This window comes from Nipponia nippon, unplaced genomic scaffold (assembly GCF_047370975.1).
Source record: "Nipponia nippon isolate SJK-2023a ecotype South Korea unplaced genomic scaffold, ASM4737097v1 scaffold_5, whole genome shotgun sequence".
In the NCBI taxonomy this organism is placed as follows: Eukaryota; Metazoa; Chordata; class Aves; order Pelecaniformes; family Threskiornithidae; genus Nipponia; species Nipponia nippon.
The window spans coordinates 21,130,367-21,152,274 of NW_028262369.1; the positions used below are offsets into that span (position 1 = coordinate 21,130,367).

Consider the following 21,908-nt stretch of genomic DNA (forward strand, 5'->3'; position numbering starts at 1 on the left):
GATTTTCTGTAATAGTTTAAGTCATCATTATTAAACTCCTGAATGAAAACATTTTCCTAGATGGCCAATATTTATCCTTTCTATTGATTCCCTAAGTAGCTGTAAAAACCCGACTGCAGCCGCCCGCCGCCAGTGCAGTGGGTGATGTGCCGGGATTACCGGCTGCGTTTGTGGGCAGCGATGCTGGTATGGCTGGTAGTGGTCCTAATGGCCTTGCAGGAAGCCTGCCAAGCGTTTAGGAAGGCATCTAATTTCTGTTCGGATTGAGCAGGATTTAAATCATCCCCCTCGGTAATTTAAGAGGGTCAGATCCCCCCCCGGTCCCTGCATGGAGCAGGGAGTGTGCTGGAAGCCCCCTCGTGCTGTTCGTAACATCCTATAAAAGGGTGTCAGCAGAGGGTTGGCAAGTTTATTGGCAATGCAAAAGAAAATAAAGTAAGCTGTAAAGAGCTGCAGAAGGATCTAATGAGGTGGAGGTGATCAGGCAGAGGGATAATCAGCGCTGCAAAATTCAGACACCTGACGCAGGGGGGAGGAACCATCGCCGCATGTGTTTTGGGAATTTTCTAAATTCTTGGGGTGCTACCTGGGAGGAAAAATCATGTTATTTTCTGTATGTTTATTATAACTTCTCCCAAACACCTGCTCACCAGCCCCGGCTGGAGGTGGGATGTTGTCAGCCTCCATCCCTCTCTTCCCCTGGGTTGTTTGGCTGATCTTGCACATCCCTGCTTTACTGGGCAACTCTGGTGTTGGGGAGATTGCTCACCAAAAAACAATGTATATTGGGTAACTGTGACAGCAGAATTGAATTGAACCTTGTGAGTACTTGTTAACATAATATACGAGCTTTCCTCTTGCTAAATTACATGTATTTAGATCAATATAGTATTCCGTGTGATTGTTATAACCTCAAAATCTTTTACATAGGAGAAAACACATGCAGCCCCAGCAGCACAAGAATGCAGGCAACAATAAGATCAAATCGTGAATGTCTTCTCAAAAATGAGTCTTTGCTGACTACCTGGAAAAACATTAAAAAAATATATGAGATAGTGGAGGCCCAAGAATCTTCCCTTGTGTTTGTCCCTTTCCTTTCCAAAACAAACCTTGGCAACCCGCAGCAGCAGGTATTTAGGTGTGTAATTTCATCTGGAGTTATTCAGTTTTCCACACCAATGGGAGAAGTAGGGTCTGGTGGATTTTTGGCTCAGCACATTACTCATCAGTGCATCAGAAATGTGCCTGCATCACATAGTTTCTCTTTATACTAAAAACAAGAAAATAACCTGACAATGAAAAATCTAAGAGAACAGTGACTCTAAGCTATCTTCGGTTTCTGTTTTCATACCAGTATTAACTGGGGATTTCCTAGAGCAGAGAATATTGATTTTTATTTTTATTCTGAACAAACAGAAGCTGAAATCCTTCTGAAAGGGAGATCTGAGAAAACTTCCTTTTCAGAAGTTTTTCAGTATTTTCCAAACAAAACTCTGCCTCACCGGACAGCAAAGCCCAGAACTGTGATTTGTAGCTGAGATCCAGCCAGCATCCCCTTTCCAGCTGCACTGGGAACGCAGTGCCTGGGGCTCCTGCCTGAAAAAGCATCGGCAAGCTGGATCATTTATGGATCATTTAATTTTAAAATTTATTACCAGTGATGTTCTGCATTTAGTTAAAAAGCAAACAACCAGACAAAACCAAACAAAAAAAAAATCCCCAAAAAACCACAAAACACCAAGCAAAAGGTGGTCAGGCCACACTCAGAAGCATGAAGGTGGTACTTTCTGGAAAAAACTTTCTACATGACTCAGGCCTTTGCTGGTCTTTTATTTGCTTTTTCTGCTTAACTCATGAGAATTAAATATTGTCCGTGTAGTGTGCATGCAGTGTGGTACATTAATTTCAAACTCTTTTTTTTTAATAATCCTACCCACTCAGAATTAGACAAAAACTAAATATTTCCACTCCCTTTGTGTAATGCAAAAAAATGTTTGCCTCTTACTACAAAGCTTTCCAAAGAGCCACTGCAGGATGATGTGGAGAAAGGGCTGGATAAAGTACTGTTTTCTGCTCTTTAAGGGCTTGCAGACCCTGTGGAACCCATGGGGAGGCTTCAGCTCTTCTCTTGCACAGGACAAACCCACAGTCATGACAGATCTTCCCAGTGTCTTTCAGCACCTGAAAGACAAAACCCACAGTCACTGAAAATCTTCCCAGCATCTTTCAATGGTGACGGAAATACATGAGTCGTCAATAGCTTAAACTCAACTTTCAGTTCATGAAAGCTTGCGCAATGTATGGATCCAGTGTGTTATCACAGTTCCTCTCCCAGAATTTCTCTCTGGTGTCCCCAAAAATAGATTATATCTACTTACGCCTGCCAGGTTCGGTTTATTCCAGGTGCAGCAAATTTTCATCCCTCCCTAGGGCAGGTGTCCTGGCACTGCTAGGGGACTGCCCTGTGGCACAGGCAGAACTAGAGATTGTTTCAACACACAACAGGAGAACGGTAGTAAAAATAACAGATGATCAGTAAAGGAGAAGCGTGGGATAGCATCCACACACAGGTGTAAGGACTTGCACAAATGTAAGACAGGCAATTGGGCTTTTGCCACAGCAATCCCAAGGGGCAATGCAGGAAGAAACGCCAAGTTAAGTCAGCAATGGCAGGATGTCATCATGTGTAGGAAAGCATCACGTGCAGACCATGCAGAGCAACCTCCCTGTTCCACTTGGCAGCATCTCCATGGTAGTACTGCATCTTGTGTTGGGCACACTCACTCATGCAAAGTGTGGGTGAACTGGAGGACTTCCAAACACCACAAAAAACAAGCACATTTTTGGGGAAATGTGATATCTGAAATGAGAGATAGAATTGAGTTACTTTTAGGTTGAGTTTGTTTAGATAAAGGAGGACTGAGAGAATGAGCGCACAAGTCTTTAAATGTGTAAAAGTTTTCTTTGATAAGAAATTTAGTCCTGCTCTTCGTATCACCAGGGAAAAAATAAGTAATGGTTTAAAACTGCAGCAAGGTACGTACCTGTAACCGTGTGGATAAGTAAGTGCTGGTGCGTTGCCATCCAGGCAGGCTGTGGATATCCCTGGAGCTTTGAAACCTCAGGATGGAGGGGTCCATTGGGACCACCTGGGTCAGGCTGGCCCCACTTTGGGCAGGTGGGGGGACCAGGTCTCCCCAGCAATTCAGAACCACAATGTCAGACAGGCACGGGTAAATGGGGAAGCAAGCTGGTATTTCTCTGAACGCCAGGGGTCTGGGCTCTGTGCCCTGCAGCCAGGAGCCCCGGGACCTCCCTGCTCAGGGTGGTGCTCCCCAGCCATGGTCACACATGAACTAATGGTGGAGAAATGTCCTAGGGGTTATGTTGCACGGTTCACATCTTTTGTACAACTTGAAGGAAGCAGTGGAAATGCTGGCAGGCAGTCCCCAGTCCCAGGGTGGGTGGAAACCATGTGTGAGAGCTAGACCTCCTCCCGGTCATAGTCCAGCTTTCAGCAACCTCCGTTGACCGCGTACCCGTGCAATAGACGTTCATTTTCTTCCATCATCCAGGTGATGCTTTTGTATGGTTCATCTTGCACAATCTGAACACTTCTGAAGCACAAGCTGATTCACGACCTTTGCTGGTGCCACACAGTCCTGTAGGAGCAGAGGCAAAATGTAACTGGTTCACAGCTCTTCATGTGATAGGTCTCACTCAAAGTTATTTTTTAAGTCTTGGCTGCACAAACTGCTTCATTTCTCAAGAAGGAATAAGCTTTATATGTCCCTGTTGTTTTTACGGAGAAACAAAAAAAAATCTGATTTTTTTTCCTCTGCAGATGACGAAGAAGTAGTCATGAAAATTGGTTATACATTTATTTAACGGTTGGACTTGATGATCTTAAGGGTCTTTTCCAACCTTGACGATTCTATGATTCTATGATTCTATTATCCACTTGGAATTTTAATGTTACCGGTTGAAAGTTAATGAATTTATCGATTGGTTTGATGTAATCATTGGGAAGAGAAAGTTGAAGGCAGACGGTGTGTTTGCCACCTGTGGGGAAACTGTAGTCTGTCTGCCTGCCTGACTCGGGGTAGGACATGAGTGATGGGCGAGAGAGAACCAGTTCTCTGTTTAATCCCACCTGAAACATCCTCACATGGTTTTGTTAAACATCAAGACTTGTATGTAAGTGCTAAGACTGCACATTTGCTTTCCCTGGGCTGTGACAACTGGATTCCTGTGTGATATCCTACACATCTGGAAAAGCAGCCGTTGATGGTGTTGGTGAAGGACAGGTGTGTGATGAGATGTGTGATGGAGCTGACCCACCCATGCAGGCAACCTAGCTGTCACTCTGCTCTTTCATATGTCTGATGCTTCTTTAGTGTGGCTGGTTCCCATAAAAGATTATCGTCTCTTAACATGGCACGCTGAGTGATGGGTGAGATGGTGAAAGAAGCAGATGAGAGGCAGTCAGCATTTTACATGTACATAAACACCTTAAAGCAACATCTGGAAAACTGCTTGGGAAAAAAATAAACAGATTTTTATTTATAAGTTCTGTGTTTTGTTTTTTATAGCATTTTTATGATGCACATAAATTATTGTTTAAAAACAGAAAAAGTAAAAGAAATTCCAGGGAGAAGGCAGTTGTTGTTTAGCCTTTCCTTTGATAACCTCTTTCCTGAGGAATTTGTTGTGTTTTATTTTCAGCTTATGGTTGCCTTTCACTGGCAACTGGAAAAACTGACAATCACTTTTTATCTTTATTTGTATCTGTAGTTCTAAGCTTAAAATGTTTATTGCTATTTACAATGTTTACTATTTAAAAAGACAAAATATATTTACTGAAACAACTCTATTTCTGGTGTAATACTGGAAAAGTCATGCTGTTATATGGTATTTACAGTTGGCTCATAATTGTGAAGGTAAGTTTGTTCTTTTAATATGCAAAACAAGATCTCAAAGGCCATTTGAGCCTATGCAGTTTATGGGTCATTTGCAGAAGACATGATGCAGAAGATAAGTGATGCTGGCCATGTTCTCTTTGCTTTGGACCCTGCACCCCCGACACTGCCGTACCCCTCTCCAGCTGTGGAGATTCCCCTCAGCTGAGCCCAGCAGGACCCCAGAGCCTCTCAGCCAGCACCAGTGCTGGGGCTTCATGTGCTTTTTTCCGATTTTCAGGTTTTAAATGCATCTTGTATGACACTAAAGCTTATAAATAGTTATACTTTATGTTGAGTAACTGAGTTGGAAAAACAGCTTTTTGAGTATGGGATTGATATTTCTTCATGTCTCAGTTATGTTTTTTACACCAGATACACAGATCTGTATCAAAATCTGCTGTGTGGGATAATTTTTACTCTGCTGGAAGAAAACGTGACTGAATGTGAATCAAGCTGGAAAACATGCACCAGGCTGAAAGTAACGTAAAGCGTGCTGAAGAGAAGTGGCGTTAAACAATCTGCATATCTAGATGCAAATATCCATTTTACAATTCTTTTTTTTCAGTTGCCCCCACAATTCAGGAACTTAAATCCAGCGGTGTGGTGCTTGGAGGGAACGGACTGATACGGTGCGAAGGTGCAGGAGTTCCTGCCCCGGTCTTTGAGTGGTACAAAGGAGAGAGGAAGTAAGTAGCTGGCACTCGCCGACCCCCTTGTGCTGCTGGGGATGCTGCCCACCCACGGGGACCCGGGTGGAAGAGAGAGGAGACCGCCAGGCTGGGTTTGTCGCCAGTGATGACAAGTCCAGCAGGCTGTCCTGAAATTAATGCCGAGGTTTAAACAGTGGGTGCTTGGAGGTGTCGGCTACCAACAGCCGTTCCGCACAGCTTTTGGGGGAGTTTCTTCATTTCCTGGTGGTCGTAGTTTCTGTGCTCAGAAGTGAGGTGTAATCAGGCTGTCCGTGGCTCGGCTGGGATAGTGATAATTCCAATAATGAGCTTAACATTTAGAGATGCTTTAGTATTTACAGCCTTTTAAGTATAATAACCAGAAAGACACTGAAAAAGTCTACTAAAAGGATCTTCTATTTTTTTAAAATTCATCTTCATAGGTTTCCTGCTGAGGGTTTTGGGGGTGGGAAGGTTGGTTGATGAACAAGACTTTCAAACAAACTTTAATGTGTACAGATTTTCACCCAGTCGTGCCATTACATTAGAACACAGGTTTATAGTACACAGACTCGAGTAGAGCTGCTGCACTTCACAGCACCCGAGAGGGCGTCAGGGGAGCACTCTCTGCTTAAACCCTAAAAATTGACCGTGTGCTTTGGTTTTGTTTACAGTCAGCTTCACTTTCAGGTCATTAGTGCTCCGTAATGATAGCAGGCATCTCTGCAGAGTCATGCTTATTTTAAAAAGCCACTCATTAAACAGGTATTTTTCTTTTTGAATAGGAAATTTTGTTTTACAGCTCTTAGATTATCCAACAGCTTGTTTCTGTTAAGTTTACATATTGGTGGAAAAGCAAGTGGATATTGTCCCTTGTAAGTGACTGTCCATATGCACCTTCTAGCTTCTGGAATTTCCTGGCTTCCAAGTGCTGGATTTCTCAGCTCAAACATCACACTAAACCTGGGAGTTGACATGAGAATATTAATGACCATTTTTCATAGAAAGCCATCTGTCAGCTCATTTCTCACTGGCCAGCTGCTCCCCTTTAGGAGCAATAGATGCTCATCTTCCTCCGTGAGTTTTCAGAGCAGTCATAACTATTGCACTTTGACCATATCCTAAAGCATTCTCTAAAACAATATAATCGATCTTTACTATATATAACAGTAAATGTTTTTCTTCTGTTGGCGAAATTCATTTGCATCCTATTTCCAAAGATGCATATTATATTGTACGCAAGTTTGGGGGGAGTTGCAGCAGAAACATATTTTATGTAGAAAGTATTGTAGCGCAGGTTTTAGCACTCTGGATTCAATTAGCCATTTCGAGCGCGATAATCACCTTTCTATTTATAACATTGACCAATTCCTTTGTTCATGAGCATATTCAGTGCCATGGCAGCAGCAAGAAAGACTAAGCAGAGCATTTCAGGATGCCAGAGTTGTGCCTTCTGTTTTCTGTTTCAGTTGGTATATCACCTGAGGCTTGCTATAATCAGCAAGAAATGTACTGTCCTATTGTGTCTTACTGCTCAAATATTACGTTAAATCTAATGGTCCATCCTTTTTTGTTAAACTGTTGTTGACAGATATGCTAGACATTTATGACTACAAAGGTGCTGGGAATCTCTGAAACTCCACTACTTGCAGCAAAGAGGAAAATACATACACATTGCTTTTTTCTCCAGTATATCCCCTTTACCTCTGGATGACGGAAAGCCAGCACAGATTGAGCCTTGGACAGCTCAGTCGTTTTAATGCAAAACTGAAAAGAGTCAGTTTTCATAGGTAGTTCAGAGTAGCATGTACATTATCATGCAGATAATTTGCAGATATACTACAAGACTAAATTTATATACTGGGAGTGCACACCCTGCTGTATTTTCTGCAAATAGAGTAGAGAGAATCCCATTTTCATCAGTCTTGGACTGGGACCTTTTTTTTTTTTTTTTGTGACTCTGGATGAATCTTTGAATAAACAAACAGTTGGAGTTAGATCTGAAACCCCAAGTATATGTTCAGTGTCTGAAACAAGCCTTTTGGATCTGTAAACTGTGTTGTTGTTACTTAGAATAATGTAAACCCAAACCCACAGTTTCCAGACTCTAGGGATCATCTCATCATAAAATAGCCATTAAAACTAAACATAAAAGCAGTCACAGACTACATCCAGTTAAAACTACTGGCCTTTGAGGCAGAGAGCTTGCAGGATTAATTCTGCCTAATCACCAAGCTCACAAGAGTTGCTGTTCATTAACTTTCCATAAGCACTGGCACACAAGCGTGCTTTGCAATATTCTATCCTGGCCAAGCTCAAGGTGGGGAGCCCAAAGCCCGAGAGCTGCAGCCCACAGGAGGCTGTGTTGCTTTCCAGGGCAGGGAGTGGGCAGGATGAACACCTCCGCTCTCCTCTTGTAGCTGGGGAAAGGTGAGGAGAGGACTTTATCTGTCAAAAGCGGTGCCTTGAACTCTATGCGGGAGCTGTCAGGTGGCTGTGCAGACCCTGAGCCAAGGGTACCCCAAGACAGGGAGGGTGGGGTGAGCTGGGAGAGGACTGGAAATTTGGGGGAAAAGTTAGTAAAAGCACCTTAAAATTATAAAAGTGTGTGGCTTCTAAAACTGTACAAGGATTCCCTGCAGACAGGGGAATGGCTTCACTGTGCTGACTTCCAGTTTCTGAAATTCACAACTGTTCAGTTATGTTATAGGGGTACGCAGAAATTAGATGTCAAACATTAAACAGCCACAGGGAAGAAGCCCAAAAGTCACCTATCTAAAAATATTAATGCCCTTATCCTTGACAAAGCAAACAAGACTTATATTTGAGATAACAAAACTCATTATAATGGCTTAATATATTATAATAACGTGAAGGTATTAAAATATGAAACCAAAGGTATGTCCCCCTCAGGTCTGGCACTGATGCATGATCTTGTTTGGATGTGTAGGCATAATCTCTGGAATAAAAAGGAGATCACTTTTCCCTTTATAACTAGTGGTACAAAGCAGTTAGTTCAAGAAATGTGTAGGGTGGCTGCACACAACTTAAAATGCCGTTCTAGCCTGAGAAGTAACTTGGTAAAACCCAGACAGGTAATAAATGCCGTGTTCAGTCAATAAGCTAAGCAGAGCAGCACACAGGAGTAATTAATTTAAAAGTAAAAGCATCTAGTTCTTACAACTGCTAATGGAAATCCTCAAAACTGCTGAGTTTATGCTAACTAATGCCGACTCCTCGGTCCGTTAATTATGTGGCTTATTGACAAGCATATCTATCCGATTCCATTTACTCCACTTCCAGTTCTGGCCCCCCCGTGTCAGCCACTTCCTAGCAGGGATGTGGAGGGAAGGTGGCGCCATCCAAACTGTGCTGGCAGGAGTGGTGGGAGAGGAAGGAGGGTGAGAGGAGGAGGGGAAGGGGTCTGAGCTGGCACCCACAGCGCTCGTCCTGTTGGCAGCCTGGGGAAGGCAGCAGATCACATCAAGCAGATGCAGTTAATTTTTTGATACAAATGTCACCTTTGACGGGGCATGGGGACAGCAGAAATCCCAACACCCCATTGTTTTCCAGACAAAAAAAAAAAAGAGTTAAACCTTACAGCTGTAAAATAGAGATGTTGTAGTTCAAACTGCAGTTATGGGCCAAAAGGGTGGAGGTGGCTTGGAAAGAGCTGGTAGGAATAAGCCATAGGTGGAAGTAGAGCTATCACTCTGATACCCCAAGGTCCCCTGGGAGAGGGGTGGGAGAGGAGATGGGGGGGGTTCAAACCCCAAAAGGCAGTGGGAAGGGATAGTGGCTGTGACTGCAGCTCGTGCCCTCCCTGCTGGGGAAGGGGCATCCCTAGTAAGCATCTGGCCTGGGGCTGGAGCGAGTAACTGGGGTGTGCTGCTGGGCGCCTGCCTGCTCTGCCTCCCCGAGCACCACGTGCACGGCGTCTGTTGCTGCCATGCTGACAACACTGTCACTGGCTATGAGCCACAGTGTGCTGGCACAGGAGCAACATAGCAGGGTGTGTTTTGGAGCAGAGGAAGCTCTTGGGTTTTTCTGCAGGAGAGGCAGAAAGAGGAGGGACAGACACTGGCAGTTTTAGAAGGAGAACATCCATGTGCAGAAGCACATGCATAGGTTGAAAGGACAAACTTCTTTCACAAGTTTGGAGAAAAGATGAATCTTCTAACTGTAGTGTTCACCCCAAACCAGGCATTTCAATCCCATTTTTTCATGTTTCTCGCAAAACCACGTGTCCATGGGATGTGCTATGTCCTCTCCCTGACGACGGGCTGCACAGAGCAGACCAAAGTCCTTTACAGCAACACAAACTGCACAGGGAAAAGAAACCCCTTGTATGTGCAGCAGCATATAGTGATTAAATGGGAGCAGAGGCAGTCATGTAACAATGAGAAGTATTCAATTCACAATATGCAGAAGTGCAATTAATGATAGGCTTGAAATGTTTTTAGACAGAATGCTAAAAGATTGCATTCATTCCCAGGATATATGATTATATCTTACAATATATCAAACAAAAATTGTATACTTAATCTGGAACTCTGCTTCTTATGTGAAATATAAGGAATTATGAGTACACAACTGTGACTAGTATTTTAATAACACCGTTACCCTTCTCATCTCCTTGTTTGATCAGACATGGTTTACCTACAACAACAACATTTTAAATTGGTCATCTTTCTTTGCCCCAGTGCAACAGCAGTGCTTATGACATGGCTTTGGAAGCAATATCAAAAGACCTGCAGTTTGTATGAAATTTGGGGTGGGAAGCTCAAAGCCAGGGAAACAGAGCCGGGGGAAAAGAGCCCTGGTTTGCCTTGTTCCTATGCTTCATTACCTGGTTTCTGTTCAGGTTGCTGTCTCAGGATGGAGTGCTGCTGTAGCACATCTTTGCTAATTGGAAGTCTAATTAGTAGCTGTAGAGGCCTGTAAAATAAACTGCGGTCACAATCCTATGTAGTCGCATTTCAGGCTACCTAATCCTCATCTGCCATCAGCTGGAGGTGTGTAAGGACACAAACAATCTCCAGAGCCTGAAAAAACACTCTCTGAAAGACTTGCCATAATACATTTCTGCCCCACATAGGATATTTAAATTTTTAGTTAGGTTTGCCCAATTTAAAAATCTAAGCTCTCCATCTGAGAGTTTGTATCCTATCCTATGGCCAGGCAGGCAGGGCCATGGGCATCAGTCTTTATTTTCTTTTGACTGTAGGACACACAGGCAGAAACTGTTCCCCTCAACACCTCACAGCTCCAGTGCTGTCCATGGCCTCTCCAATCTGCTGCTATGATAATTTTGCTTAACAGACTACATCGGCAGCTTGCAAACAACTTACGGTGCTACCAGTTATGTCTGTAAAAAAAGAAAAAAAAAAAAAAGAAAAAGAAAGAAATTGCTTATGGTATATGAGTTACAGAAATTTTCTTTTTGCTTTCTAGACTGATCAATGGTCAACAAGGAATTACTATTAAAAATTATAGTACAAGATCACTTCTTACTGTTACCAATGTGACAGAAGAACATTTTGGCAACTATACATGTGTCGCTGCCAACAAGCTAGGGACGACCAATGCCAGCCTGCCTCTCAACCGTAAGTAATGTGGATGTGTGGCGAATGTTCATGGTTGTTTGTTTCCACATACATGGACTCAAAAGCCAAAAAATAGTAGTATGCTTTTTTCCCCTGGTTTCTTCACAAGGCATATGAATACCATCGCATTTCTCAGTACTGGGAAATAATGCACCTTGTTATTTATTCCATGCTGCAGAAGGGTTTCTATTCTGAAAGTGATGGCACATTTTGGGGGCATCAATGAGAGTTATGAATCTACAAAAAAACCACAACTAAACCCAACCCGCCATGGTGGTATAGAGACAGGATCAGCATGACAAAATCTTTCTGCTCAGAATAGCAATAACAGATCACTAAGGTACCACTGTAAAAAAAGTTTAAAACTTTTTCAGCTAGTTTCAAGGAAAATACTGAGCTGAATAACTGGGTGTGCCAGAGCCCTGCTCACAGGTTGGTTTGTCAGTTGTTGGCCTCTGGAACAGAAAGGTCGTGGAGGACTTGAAGTTAAATGTTTTGGAAAAGACAAAGCAAAAGGCAAAGCATTGAGATTTTTAGCATGAAGGTTACCTAAAATGGGTCTCAAATGTCCTGCTTGAAAGGTATTTTTATCTGTGAATTTGTAGTATTTCACATTTGCTGAATATCTAGCCATCTGTTAGTGGCATCCAAAGATGTTCATAGTTGAACTTCAGTGCTAATCTGTTCTCATAGTGATAAAACTGAAAGACAAAACTTAGAATATATCCTACCTGCTTTTCTCTACATAAAGATATTCCTTATTGAGTGAAAATGTAGATTTTCAGTTGCTTAAATCCTAGGGTTATTGCCTTCTAGCCATGAAACGTCCTTCTGAATATCCGTCCTATATGATATGTATTGTCAAGATATTCTAAATTACTGCAGAAGAGACGTAATAAGCAGAAAATATCATGAAGCCTTTGCTGCCATTTTATTTAATATTTGAGAAATTATTAACAAAGTGGAAACAACGTTACACTTATTTTAAACAGGAAATGCAATAAGTGAAAACAAAGGAATATTTATGCCAGAAGCAGATAGTATTTGGTGTATTTGCAATTCAGAGAAGGTACAATGAAGGTTTGGTTTAATTTTGAAAAGAGCACAGCTGAATCTGTCTCTTAGTTGCTGCCAGGATTTTATCAGTTTTAAATTGTTGAGGTACCATGTACCCACCCTTAAAAAGCGCTTTGAGATGCAGAGGTTGAAAATGTCTTATAAATACCAAGTACATTGTTACAAATCATAAAAATAGGTGTTCTCCATCATGAAAGAGGTGGGATGTGTGAAGCAGAACAGTCTGAGAGAAAATACTGAAATCTGGGTCTGATCCTGACCTCGTGGAATGACGTATGGGGGTGATGTTAACTCAGAGGTTTGACTGAAAGACCAAGATGAAATGTCTTATTTTATACTATGATTTTTTTAATCTAGTCAAAACAAGGAGAGGTTTCCAAAAGGTGGTGATCTAGATTTCAGTTGGGAATGAGGATCACTTGGTGGAGCTTTTTCTTTGCTCATAGTTTGCATTAATGTTATCTAGAAAGAGTATCACTTAAAAAAAATATTAATAATAAAGTTACAGGGTAGTAACTTATTAAGTATGGACTCCTTAATCCTTCAGAGATGATTTTCTCTTGTGAAACGCTACTTACATTTTATTTCGTTGGCAATGATAGCTATACATATGTGCTTGTTCAGGTATGTGTGGGGGAAGTATCAGCAGTTAATGGTTGGTTGTAACACTCAATAGTCAAATACAGGGTTAAGTATAATTTGGTCATCATGTTACTTGACAAATGTTAAAAATTAGACGTTGATGTCTTATTTCAGCATGTATTTTAAACTGTTAATTGCATTGGTGCAATACAGTCTGAGATGCAGAGCGGTTGGAATAGCATCATTAGCACAGCTGCCAGTAATGGCCGTGATTCGTGAGCCCCGCTGCACGCCCTGCTGCGTTCCTGTGTGAAACCACAACGGGTGTGCAAAGACACATGGGTTTTTATCAAAACGCTGTCACAATGTGCAGCTATAGCGAGAGCTCTTCAAATCCTGAGCGTGGAAGCCTGCACACCTCCGCTGTTAGGTATTGGCACTTTGCCCAATATCACTAAGTAATTGCTAATTGGCTGTTTCTGTCTGCTGTTGGGGCTTTTTTTAAGAAAACTGTTTATGGCAGAGTTACAAAATTTGTATTTTCTTTCTTTGCACATCCCCATGTAATATATAAATGACATTGTAGCTGTGCACAGCTGGGAGCCTTTCTCAGGGACAGAGCTAATCATATTCTCTGTTATTGGTGTCTGCATCCTATGCAGATATAAAACTCAAGGATACCAAAAAAAGGATTATTTCTTCTATTACCAAGAAGGCTCTGGTTCTCTGTGATCCATAAAGGCAACCTTGAGCTAATAGAAAGTCATAAAGTGGGTGAAGGGATGTCAAGACAAGGTAAAAGCTGACTTTGTGTGGCTGTGGACAGGGACTGAGTGGAGATGGTAGATTAATGGAGCTGTACCTAACAGTGCCTGTGGGATGGATAGGGCAGGAGGAGAACTTGTCTGGGGTATGGCTGCTCACCCATGGCCAGAGAACAGAGGACAACCCCACTGCTGCTGTGAGCTGGGGACACCCAGCAGAAGGTCACCCAGACCCACGTTTGTCCCGGGGACAGATAGCCAGATCAGTTTGCAGAATAACATCCCAGGTCCTGCAAACATAATGAAATTTATCATATCCCTAACTGAAGACTTGTTGGCCATGTCTAAGATCTAGCTATTAATAATAAATTCAGCAGCTGTAAAATAGAAAGACTGAGCCTTGCGGGAAAAATACAGAGAAGCAGTAGTTCCAATAAATTAATAATGAATGGCAATTTGCTAATTATTCATGGCTAAGTCCTCTGTATCATCCAAATGTGTTGTTTTTTGTGGATAAGCATATGAAGTCCGTGATTCTCCCAGAGCACCCGCATGAGGAGTGTTTGTTGGACAGTCCCATCCTGCCATCTATGGGCCTAATTGATCAGATGTTTAACACTGCCTATGCTGGCTTTTCCCAGAATTTCTGGTACTTAAGAAGAGGAAGAATGTAGTCCTTTCCTGTAAATAAAGCATGGATTTGCTGATTCATTAAACCCAAGAGATGAGGCGTTACAGTGTGTACCGAGGGTAAGAGGTTCCATCTACAGGGGCGAGGAGCCAACAGGGAATGGAATAGCCCTTTTTTAATTACGCAGATTTTGCTTTTAAATTAATGCAATCTTAATTCAAGACAAAAGGTATTTTCTTACACAGAAATTTGCAAGGCCATTGCGAGGGGAGGGAGTTATCATTAACCACTGGCACTGAGGTAGGTTTATTCAATCATTTTTCTCAAGCAGACAAAACTGAGATGTTCTCTATTGCTGCTAAAGCAGTAACGTACTTACTGAGATGTCTCCTGTTCTTGTGCTCTCCTGGCCAGGAGCCACAGCTGATAGTGGGTTTCTTACTTTCTCTTATCAAAGCTGAGTCATGGCAGAAGGTTTTTCCTACCTTTCATGGATGAGGATAAAGGTGGAGCTGTTGCTCAGCCCCTGCTCCCCTCAGTGGGATGTGGGGTGAGATGCTGCCACCACAAGCCCTTGATGAGCTGCTGAAGATCCTGGGCCAGGCACAGGTCTCAGCTCTGTTCTGTGACACTGGAGATCCACGCTGTATAAGTCAGGTTGTAGGGTGCATCATTTTAGTATCCTGGCTTGGTCAGGGGTGCAACACCAACCCCATGCCTCTGCAAGCCTGTCCTCATTTCCTCTCTCTTCTGCCTGAGCACTTTTTAAATTAGGGCAAGAAACTGAGTGTTTGTTGAAATCCTGCATTTTTAATCTTCATGTAGATTTAATCTATACATCTATATAGAAACTATAAATCTACTTAAAAGGCTGTTCATAGAAGCATTAAATTCACTGCTACATGTGTGATCTCTGTATGTCCCCTGAAGATATGCGATCCACAAAAGTATGGATTCATGTAAGCCATCACCTCGCAGAAGATGAAAATAATTATTTCTTCTGTAGTAGATATGTGTGTGTTTATTCTTAAGTAAAATTCTTAAGAATTTTTCTTAAGTATTATTTTTATTTTCTAAAGAGCACCTCCTATGCATTCCCTAGTATTTTTAGGAATGCTATAAATAACTTGTCTGGTAAGTGGTGCCTTTCTTAAGAAAACTTGCAATACAGAGGAAGCATCCATGTCCATTACTAACAGCTGCCAAAGAAATTAGTTCCTTTAAATGGCTAGTTATATGATCCACAGGTGTTACTGACGTTCAGAGTTATAGAGAAATCTTAGACATATTGTCAGTAATTATTCAAAACCGTAAATAATCGTGAAGAGCTGCAGAAAATGTCAGTAGTGACATTTGGAAGGAGAAGGAGCATAGAAAGGTGTGAGAGATGTGGCAGTATTTTCTGTGTTAATTTAATTGCTGCAGCTAAACAGAACTATTTTATTGAATAAGCATCCAACTGTGAACTTATGGTTAATGCAACATGCTTATAATCTTGTCTCAAACATTTCTACATGCTAAGAAGCTCCAGACCGTGCCCTCAATTTATACGTGTTGATTGCATTGTGTCCTCCTTCCTACATAAAGATTCCCAATTAAACCTCAGTATTAATATTTTTAATACATTGGGTTTTGTGTCTGAAATGCAAAACAAAAAAAAATCTTCCAAAAATTTAAATTAACTCATTGTAAATTGCACATAATGTGTAATAATATGCATGTTCCTCAGTGGCACTGTGTATAATTGGTGTAGTGTTGGCTACGTCTACTGGACCCAGAGGTATAGAGGGTATCTGCAGAGTGGTATAATGGCCTTGCTATGACACATCTTCTAAATAAGGGGACAGGCAACCATTTTCCGGGGTCATTTTCTGCTGTGCCAAGTCATGAAAATCAAAGAAAAACTAGGCTTAAGGGGACTTCAGAGATCATCTCAGTCATCTGATGGAGGACAGGCTCATGATGCCAGTAGTTGTTCTTGGCAGCTGTTGGACCTGCTCCCTTCAGTCCATAGTGAGTCATCATGGTCAGGTTGTAGCCATGTTTCTTTCTTGCATTAGCAACTCTTCCTTCGTATTTAAACCAGACATTTTCTTACTGCAGCTGAAGCCTGTTTCCACCTGTCATAGTCACCATGGGAAGAAGAGAAAGAGGGCTTCTCAGGAGTAAGAAGAAATGAGATCTGAGCAGAGGGAGAGAAAGGCAGTGCCTTGACAAAATAGTTGTCTCCAAGTTCATAAAAGCCTCTCCTGAAATGAGCAAGGAATGATCCAAAATTAGTAACTTTATGTACTGATAAACACATGTGTTTGCACTACCACCATCAATAGTAGTAGTGACGGGGGGCCAAGCTTGCTTCTGGGACAGGTACCCTTCCATCACCATTTTGCAATGGTAACTTAACGTTGTCTGATGCCTGGGCTGCAGTCATATTCCTGAAGTGACTCTTCTTAACTCTTAAAGGTTTGTGTATGTCCTTATTCCTCCAGCTTTAGTAAGCTTTAGTTTCTTTTCCTTTTTTTTTTTCTTTTTTCTTTTTTTTTCCCCAAACACATCTGGGAGCTGGGATGTGAACTTCTCAAACTCAGCCACTCTGGAGCCGTATTTAGAGCAAAGGGACCGTGCAATGCAGCTGTGCTGCAGGGGTCCAGTGGCAGCGGCTGCACTGGTTGGGTTAGCGGTGCAGCAGGTCCATCTGTGAGGCACTCGGTTTGATGCGCTCCCCCCGCGCGCAGTGCATGGCCCCAGCTGCAGCCCAAGAGCTCCTTCAGGATGAGCATTTGTTATTCTGCCTGGAATAATATTCTTCTGATGCAGACAAGGTCTGGGCTGCATCACTGGCCGTGATCACCTCTCCCTGGTATGGACCTCCAGACCTCCCATGGGAGTTGTCCCATACCATCCAGGCTGTGTGCAGGCCCTGCAAGGCTGGCACTGCTGCAGGTTGTCCTTATTATCAGTAATTTCGCTTTTAGTTATTGTGCAAAGACTTTGGGTCGTCTTCTGTTCATATAGTTTGGTGTCATTGTTAAACTCAACAGTTTCATTTTATTGACTGAGAAATCGTATTTTAGTGTGTTTGGATATGTGACAGATTTCTGCTAAGTTTTAGCTTGATAGCTTTGCCTGACCTACCAAATTTGACATTTCTAGAAAGAAATTTATTCTTCAGGGACATTCCCTTTGTGTCCACAGTTTCAGCTGTTGTCCAATTACTTAAGAAAAATTTTACTGTTTTATATCTCAAATACTGGCCTGCAAAGCAAATCAAACTTAATTGTGTATAGTCCTATGTTATGTCGCAGCCAGGTGGGCTGGTCTGCACAAAAAAAGAAAATTATATAGGTATATCTATATAAATATAAAAATTAAAATGAAAATTCCTGTACTCGTTAGGAGCCATTTCAAAGATGCTGCAGTCAGTGAAAAGACATTTATTGATTTAACAAGGTTTGAAACAAGCCCAAAGTCTCTTGTAGACATCACTGTGCAGAGAACTGCTGCATGGACCTGATTTTTCATTGGGGGCATCCCATCCAGTCCTGCCCCTGGATGATCTGCTTATCCAGCTCCTGCTGAGCGTGCAGGGAAGATCTCTTCTTCCATGTCTCAGGAGGGGTGATGGACAAGAAGCAGATTTGCAATCCATTCTGGGAATTTTCAAACAATTTGTAAAGGGGTGGTCACACATCTGAGCCGTCCTGCTTTCTTATGGCTTCTGACCTGCTGCAAGGGACATCCAGGTCCACACCTGTAGGGTTTCATGGTATACCCTTTATAAAGCCAAGCCAAATCTTTGCATGATGCATTGTCCCATCTGGAAACTCATAACGTCTGTGACGTACCTCTTTGTTACAGACTGAAGGTGATTTTGCTTTCTTTTTTTTTTTCCCCTGTGTGTGCTCTTTCTTCACTGGTGGGTCTTCTGATCTAAGTCCTTGGTTTTGTTTACCATGTCCAAGTTGGTCTAATAGGACCAGCTGCTACAGGAGAGGTGATCTATCATGGAAAGGACCTGTCCTGGGGATGGAGACTGGGGCGGACACCCAGCCCCTGATCAGCGTGTTGAAATTCAGAGAAGGCAGGGTTATAAATCTGGGAGTCAGTTCCTTGGGGACCTTTCTCAAAGATCAAGGTGTATTCATCCAGGACATTTTAATTAAGTGATCAAGTTTCCAATGGAAAACAGCTCTGAAAACTTTTAACCATCCCCAATGGGATTCACAGGCAAGGTAAAAACCTGTCTTCTCTACCCATTCTCGCACAGGGTGAAATGCAGACGTACAATGCAGCTGAACAGCACACAAGTAAAACAGAGTTTTCTTTACATCACAAGTATACCTGGGGGACTAATTTCCTAAGATATTGCTGAGACAAGGAGCCAGCAGAGTTAAAAACTCAGCACCTTAAATTCATATATTCATACAGAATAAGATAAATGGCCAAATCCTCCATTTATGTAAGTCATAATAATTCTGTTAGATGTTGGGTTTGAGATCCTTCCATATGGGTGCCAACTGCTGCTCCAAGTAACAATTTCTGAGAGCTAAGGAGAAATTTTCTCTAAATCCATTTTCCAGCTTGAGCTTTATTCTGAATTATACAATAAGTGACTGAGATGGGACGAGGTAGAAATAACCCATCTGAGCAAGGCCAATAACGTGTTTCTCCTTCACATTTAGAAGAAACTTTAAAAGCCTGAGGGTGTATCTGTGTTTGAGGGGAAAAAAACCCAAACAAAACCCCCAGTGATCTTTGCTATGGATCCTTACCGAAGTTGCCTTTATATTATGTTTTGTTACATTTGTGTTTATATTCTCAAATTGTGCAATTACAACCACAGCTAACAATGTTAGACACATATTCGTACTGAACTGGATAAATGAGAGAGGTCGAAGCATGTCTAAATGTTCATCTTAGGTATCAGTTACTTATGATAATTAAAACATTTGAGGTCATCTGTGGAACTTATTTACAGTGCGCTGCTGAAGGCAGCGGCTGCCCATGCCCTGACCAGGATGAGGAGCACTGATGGTCAGAGCTCTTCTTGAACTTGTGTTTCTTTTCAAGAGGTAGAAAACCTTGAAGTAAATTAACTTTTTAGAAAAATTGAAAATCCAAAGAATACCGTGAGTAACAAATGGAATGAAAACTAGAAGTGCTATAATGTAATGATATAAATATATTTTACAACTCAATCTGGAATACAGACTCCAGACTTGGCCTCAAAAATTTTGCAGAATGGGGGGGAGGTTCATAAAAGGTTGATAGGAAACAAAGGATGAAAAAAATTTCCATGTAAAGAGATTAAAGATGATTACTGGCTAGCTTCTAAAGTAAAAGAGGCTTATTGAAATATTGGCTAGTCTAGAGAAGGTGTATTAGCAAGTTTTCTCATAAAACAAGCCCAAGAGAGCTTTCACTTACACTAATCAGTGGCAAATTTTAAACTTAATGCAAAGCACTTCTTCATTAAAATATTATTAAGTGTAGAACTTATTTTCATAACAAGTTGTTGAGACCAAAGCTCATGGGGCTTTGAAAAGGAATTAGCTATTGATCAAGGATATCAAGAATTTTCATGAAAATCATAGAACAGATTTTAAACCCAAGACTTCAGTATTTAAGTGAATAGTCTGACAGGTTGGAAAATGCCATGACTGAGATACTTTACCAAATAAATTCTAGGTTATTTAACAAAAGCAGTTGCTTGAAACCAAACAATGTTTATCTGAAAAACATGTGTGCTTCTATCGTGTCAAGTGTCCTCTAATTTAGAGATTACTAAAAAAAAACAGAGATAGAGATGATCTCCACAGCTTCTATTTACATTTTCCTGAGAGCTGCTATACGTTCCTAAGTGCCAGAACAGTTTGTGAACTGAAGAAAATTAGAAAGAAAAAAAAATCCTTTTTTTGCTGCAAGAAAGCTAAAAATAGATTCAGACATTTAAAACTGTGAGCTTTTTCAGTGAGCCCACACTATAAACACTAATTAACCTCTGTACTGAATCGTATAAGTAACAAAATGCTGAGGTATTTCAATAAGCATCTAAAATAGAGAACTAAATTAATGATATCCATATTTCCACCTGCAGGTTTATATGTTGAGATTTTGACTGGTTTTTAAATAATAAATTGAGTAGAAAAGCTTAGTCTTCTCAGGGCTTTTCCAAATCTCAGACAAAAAACATTGGCATCAGATGCTTAGATATTGCTTGTAATATGAGAAATACTTAGTGAAAAAGACCTATGATGAATTTTTCAGAAACATACTTTTTTTCCAAACATATTATCACAAGTAACAAAGCTGATTCCTTGACTTTAAAATGTTCTGCTATGAAGCATCAACAACAGTAATCTGAATTTTACTGTGCAGTAAGATGCTGTTACTGTTATAGACCTTCTCTTATAAATTGACCTGGAAAAAGATATTCACATTTTTAGACTATGCAGTATTTAGATTTCACAAACTTTATTCAAAGCTAAAATACAAGCCTGAGAACTTGATCATTTAAATTCTGTTAATTTACTCAGTTAAAATACTATTCCAAGAGAAAGATCAAAACATTTCATTTTAAATTATTGGGGATGTGAGGGAGAAAGCAACAAATCTCATGAAGTAACCACATTGTAAACGAAGGCACATCACAATATAGCAGTGATGTACAGCTTTTATTTATTTAGCCAATAAAATGTACATCTGGTACCAGCCCCTTTTCTTTCCTAATGCTGTTTCTGAGCTTTCCACAGTGCTGCAAGTATATGAGAAAATGTCTGTCAGGTTGGAGAACCTAACTTTGAAGTAAGGATCCAACAATGTCTTATCTAAACGAAAAGAGACTTTAATGTTTTTGAAGCTATGATTTTCCAGCTAAAGGTGGTTGTATGCAGTTCTTAATCTTCTTCAGCAAGGTGCATTTCTTCATTTTCTTCAAGTTCCTTCTTAACCTAGAGTTGAGTTTAAAAAATAGATTCCTGCTATTATCAGAGCAGTATATTGTATAATTGTTTGCAAATGAAAGGCTTATTCTTGACCTTTCAGCATTTACTCTCAGCCAGCAGTCAATGAAACTGCTTGTGGGCTCTGTAAATATTGTTCCACAGTTCATTGTGCAACCTGAGCAGATAGATCATCATGCCCAGGACATGCAAGTGTCAACACAAGTGAGAAAGGTAGTTCAGCTCTTTATGGTCTTTGTTATATAAAATACCCTACAAAATTTCCTTTACTTTAAATAAAATTCCTGGTCTAGGGACTGGAACCATCACTCCCCAGCTATAAAAAGTTTTTCCCAGAGTGCCAGGGACTTTTCTTGAACATAAAAATACTTTCACATATTCTCTTTTAGCACATCTGTAGTTACTGACACTGTCATTTTGGAAGGAGGGGAGTGAGGAGGAACGTGGTGTGTCTGACCTTGTGTCCTTGGTCTGATGCCATCCTGAGCTGCAGCCACCCCAGCACAGCGGAGCAGGAAGGAGCTGTGGCTGGAGCTCGTTACAGAGCTGCTAACAACTCTTAATTTTTGCTCAGTTTGCCCAGGGTTTTGGAACTGGTGCCTGGCTGTGATGCTGTACATGACGACAGAGTGAAAGGAAATTGTCCTTGAATAAACA

At 41.3% G+C, this 21,908-nt stretch overlaps 1 protein-coding gene across 1 annotated transcript in view; it reads left to right on the top strand.

The window, feature by feature from the left end:
* The window catches only part of NEGR1 (neuronal growth regulator 1), a 325,509-nt gene that overhangs the window by 225,097 nt on the left and 78,504 nt on the right, over positions 1–21,908 (top strand). Inside the window, exons 5-6 of the mRNA XM_087730632.1 lie at positions 5,527–5,647; positions 11,084–11,235. Of these exons, the coding sequence (XP_087586758.1) occupies positions 5,527–5,647; positions 11,084–11,235 (273 nt within the window). The remainder of the gene's footprint in view (positions 1–5,526; positions 5,648–11,083; positions 11,236–21,908) is intronic.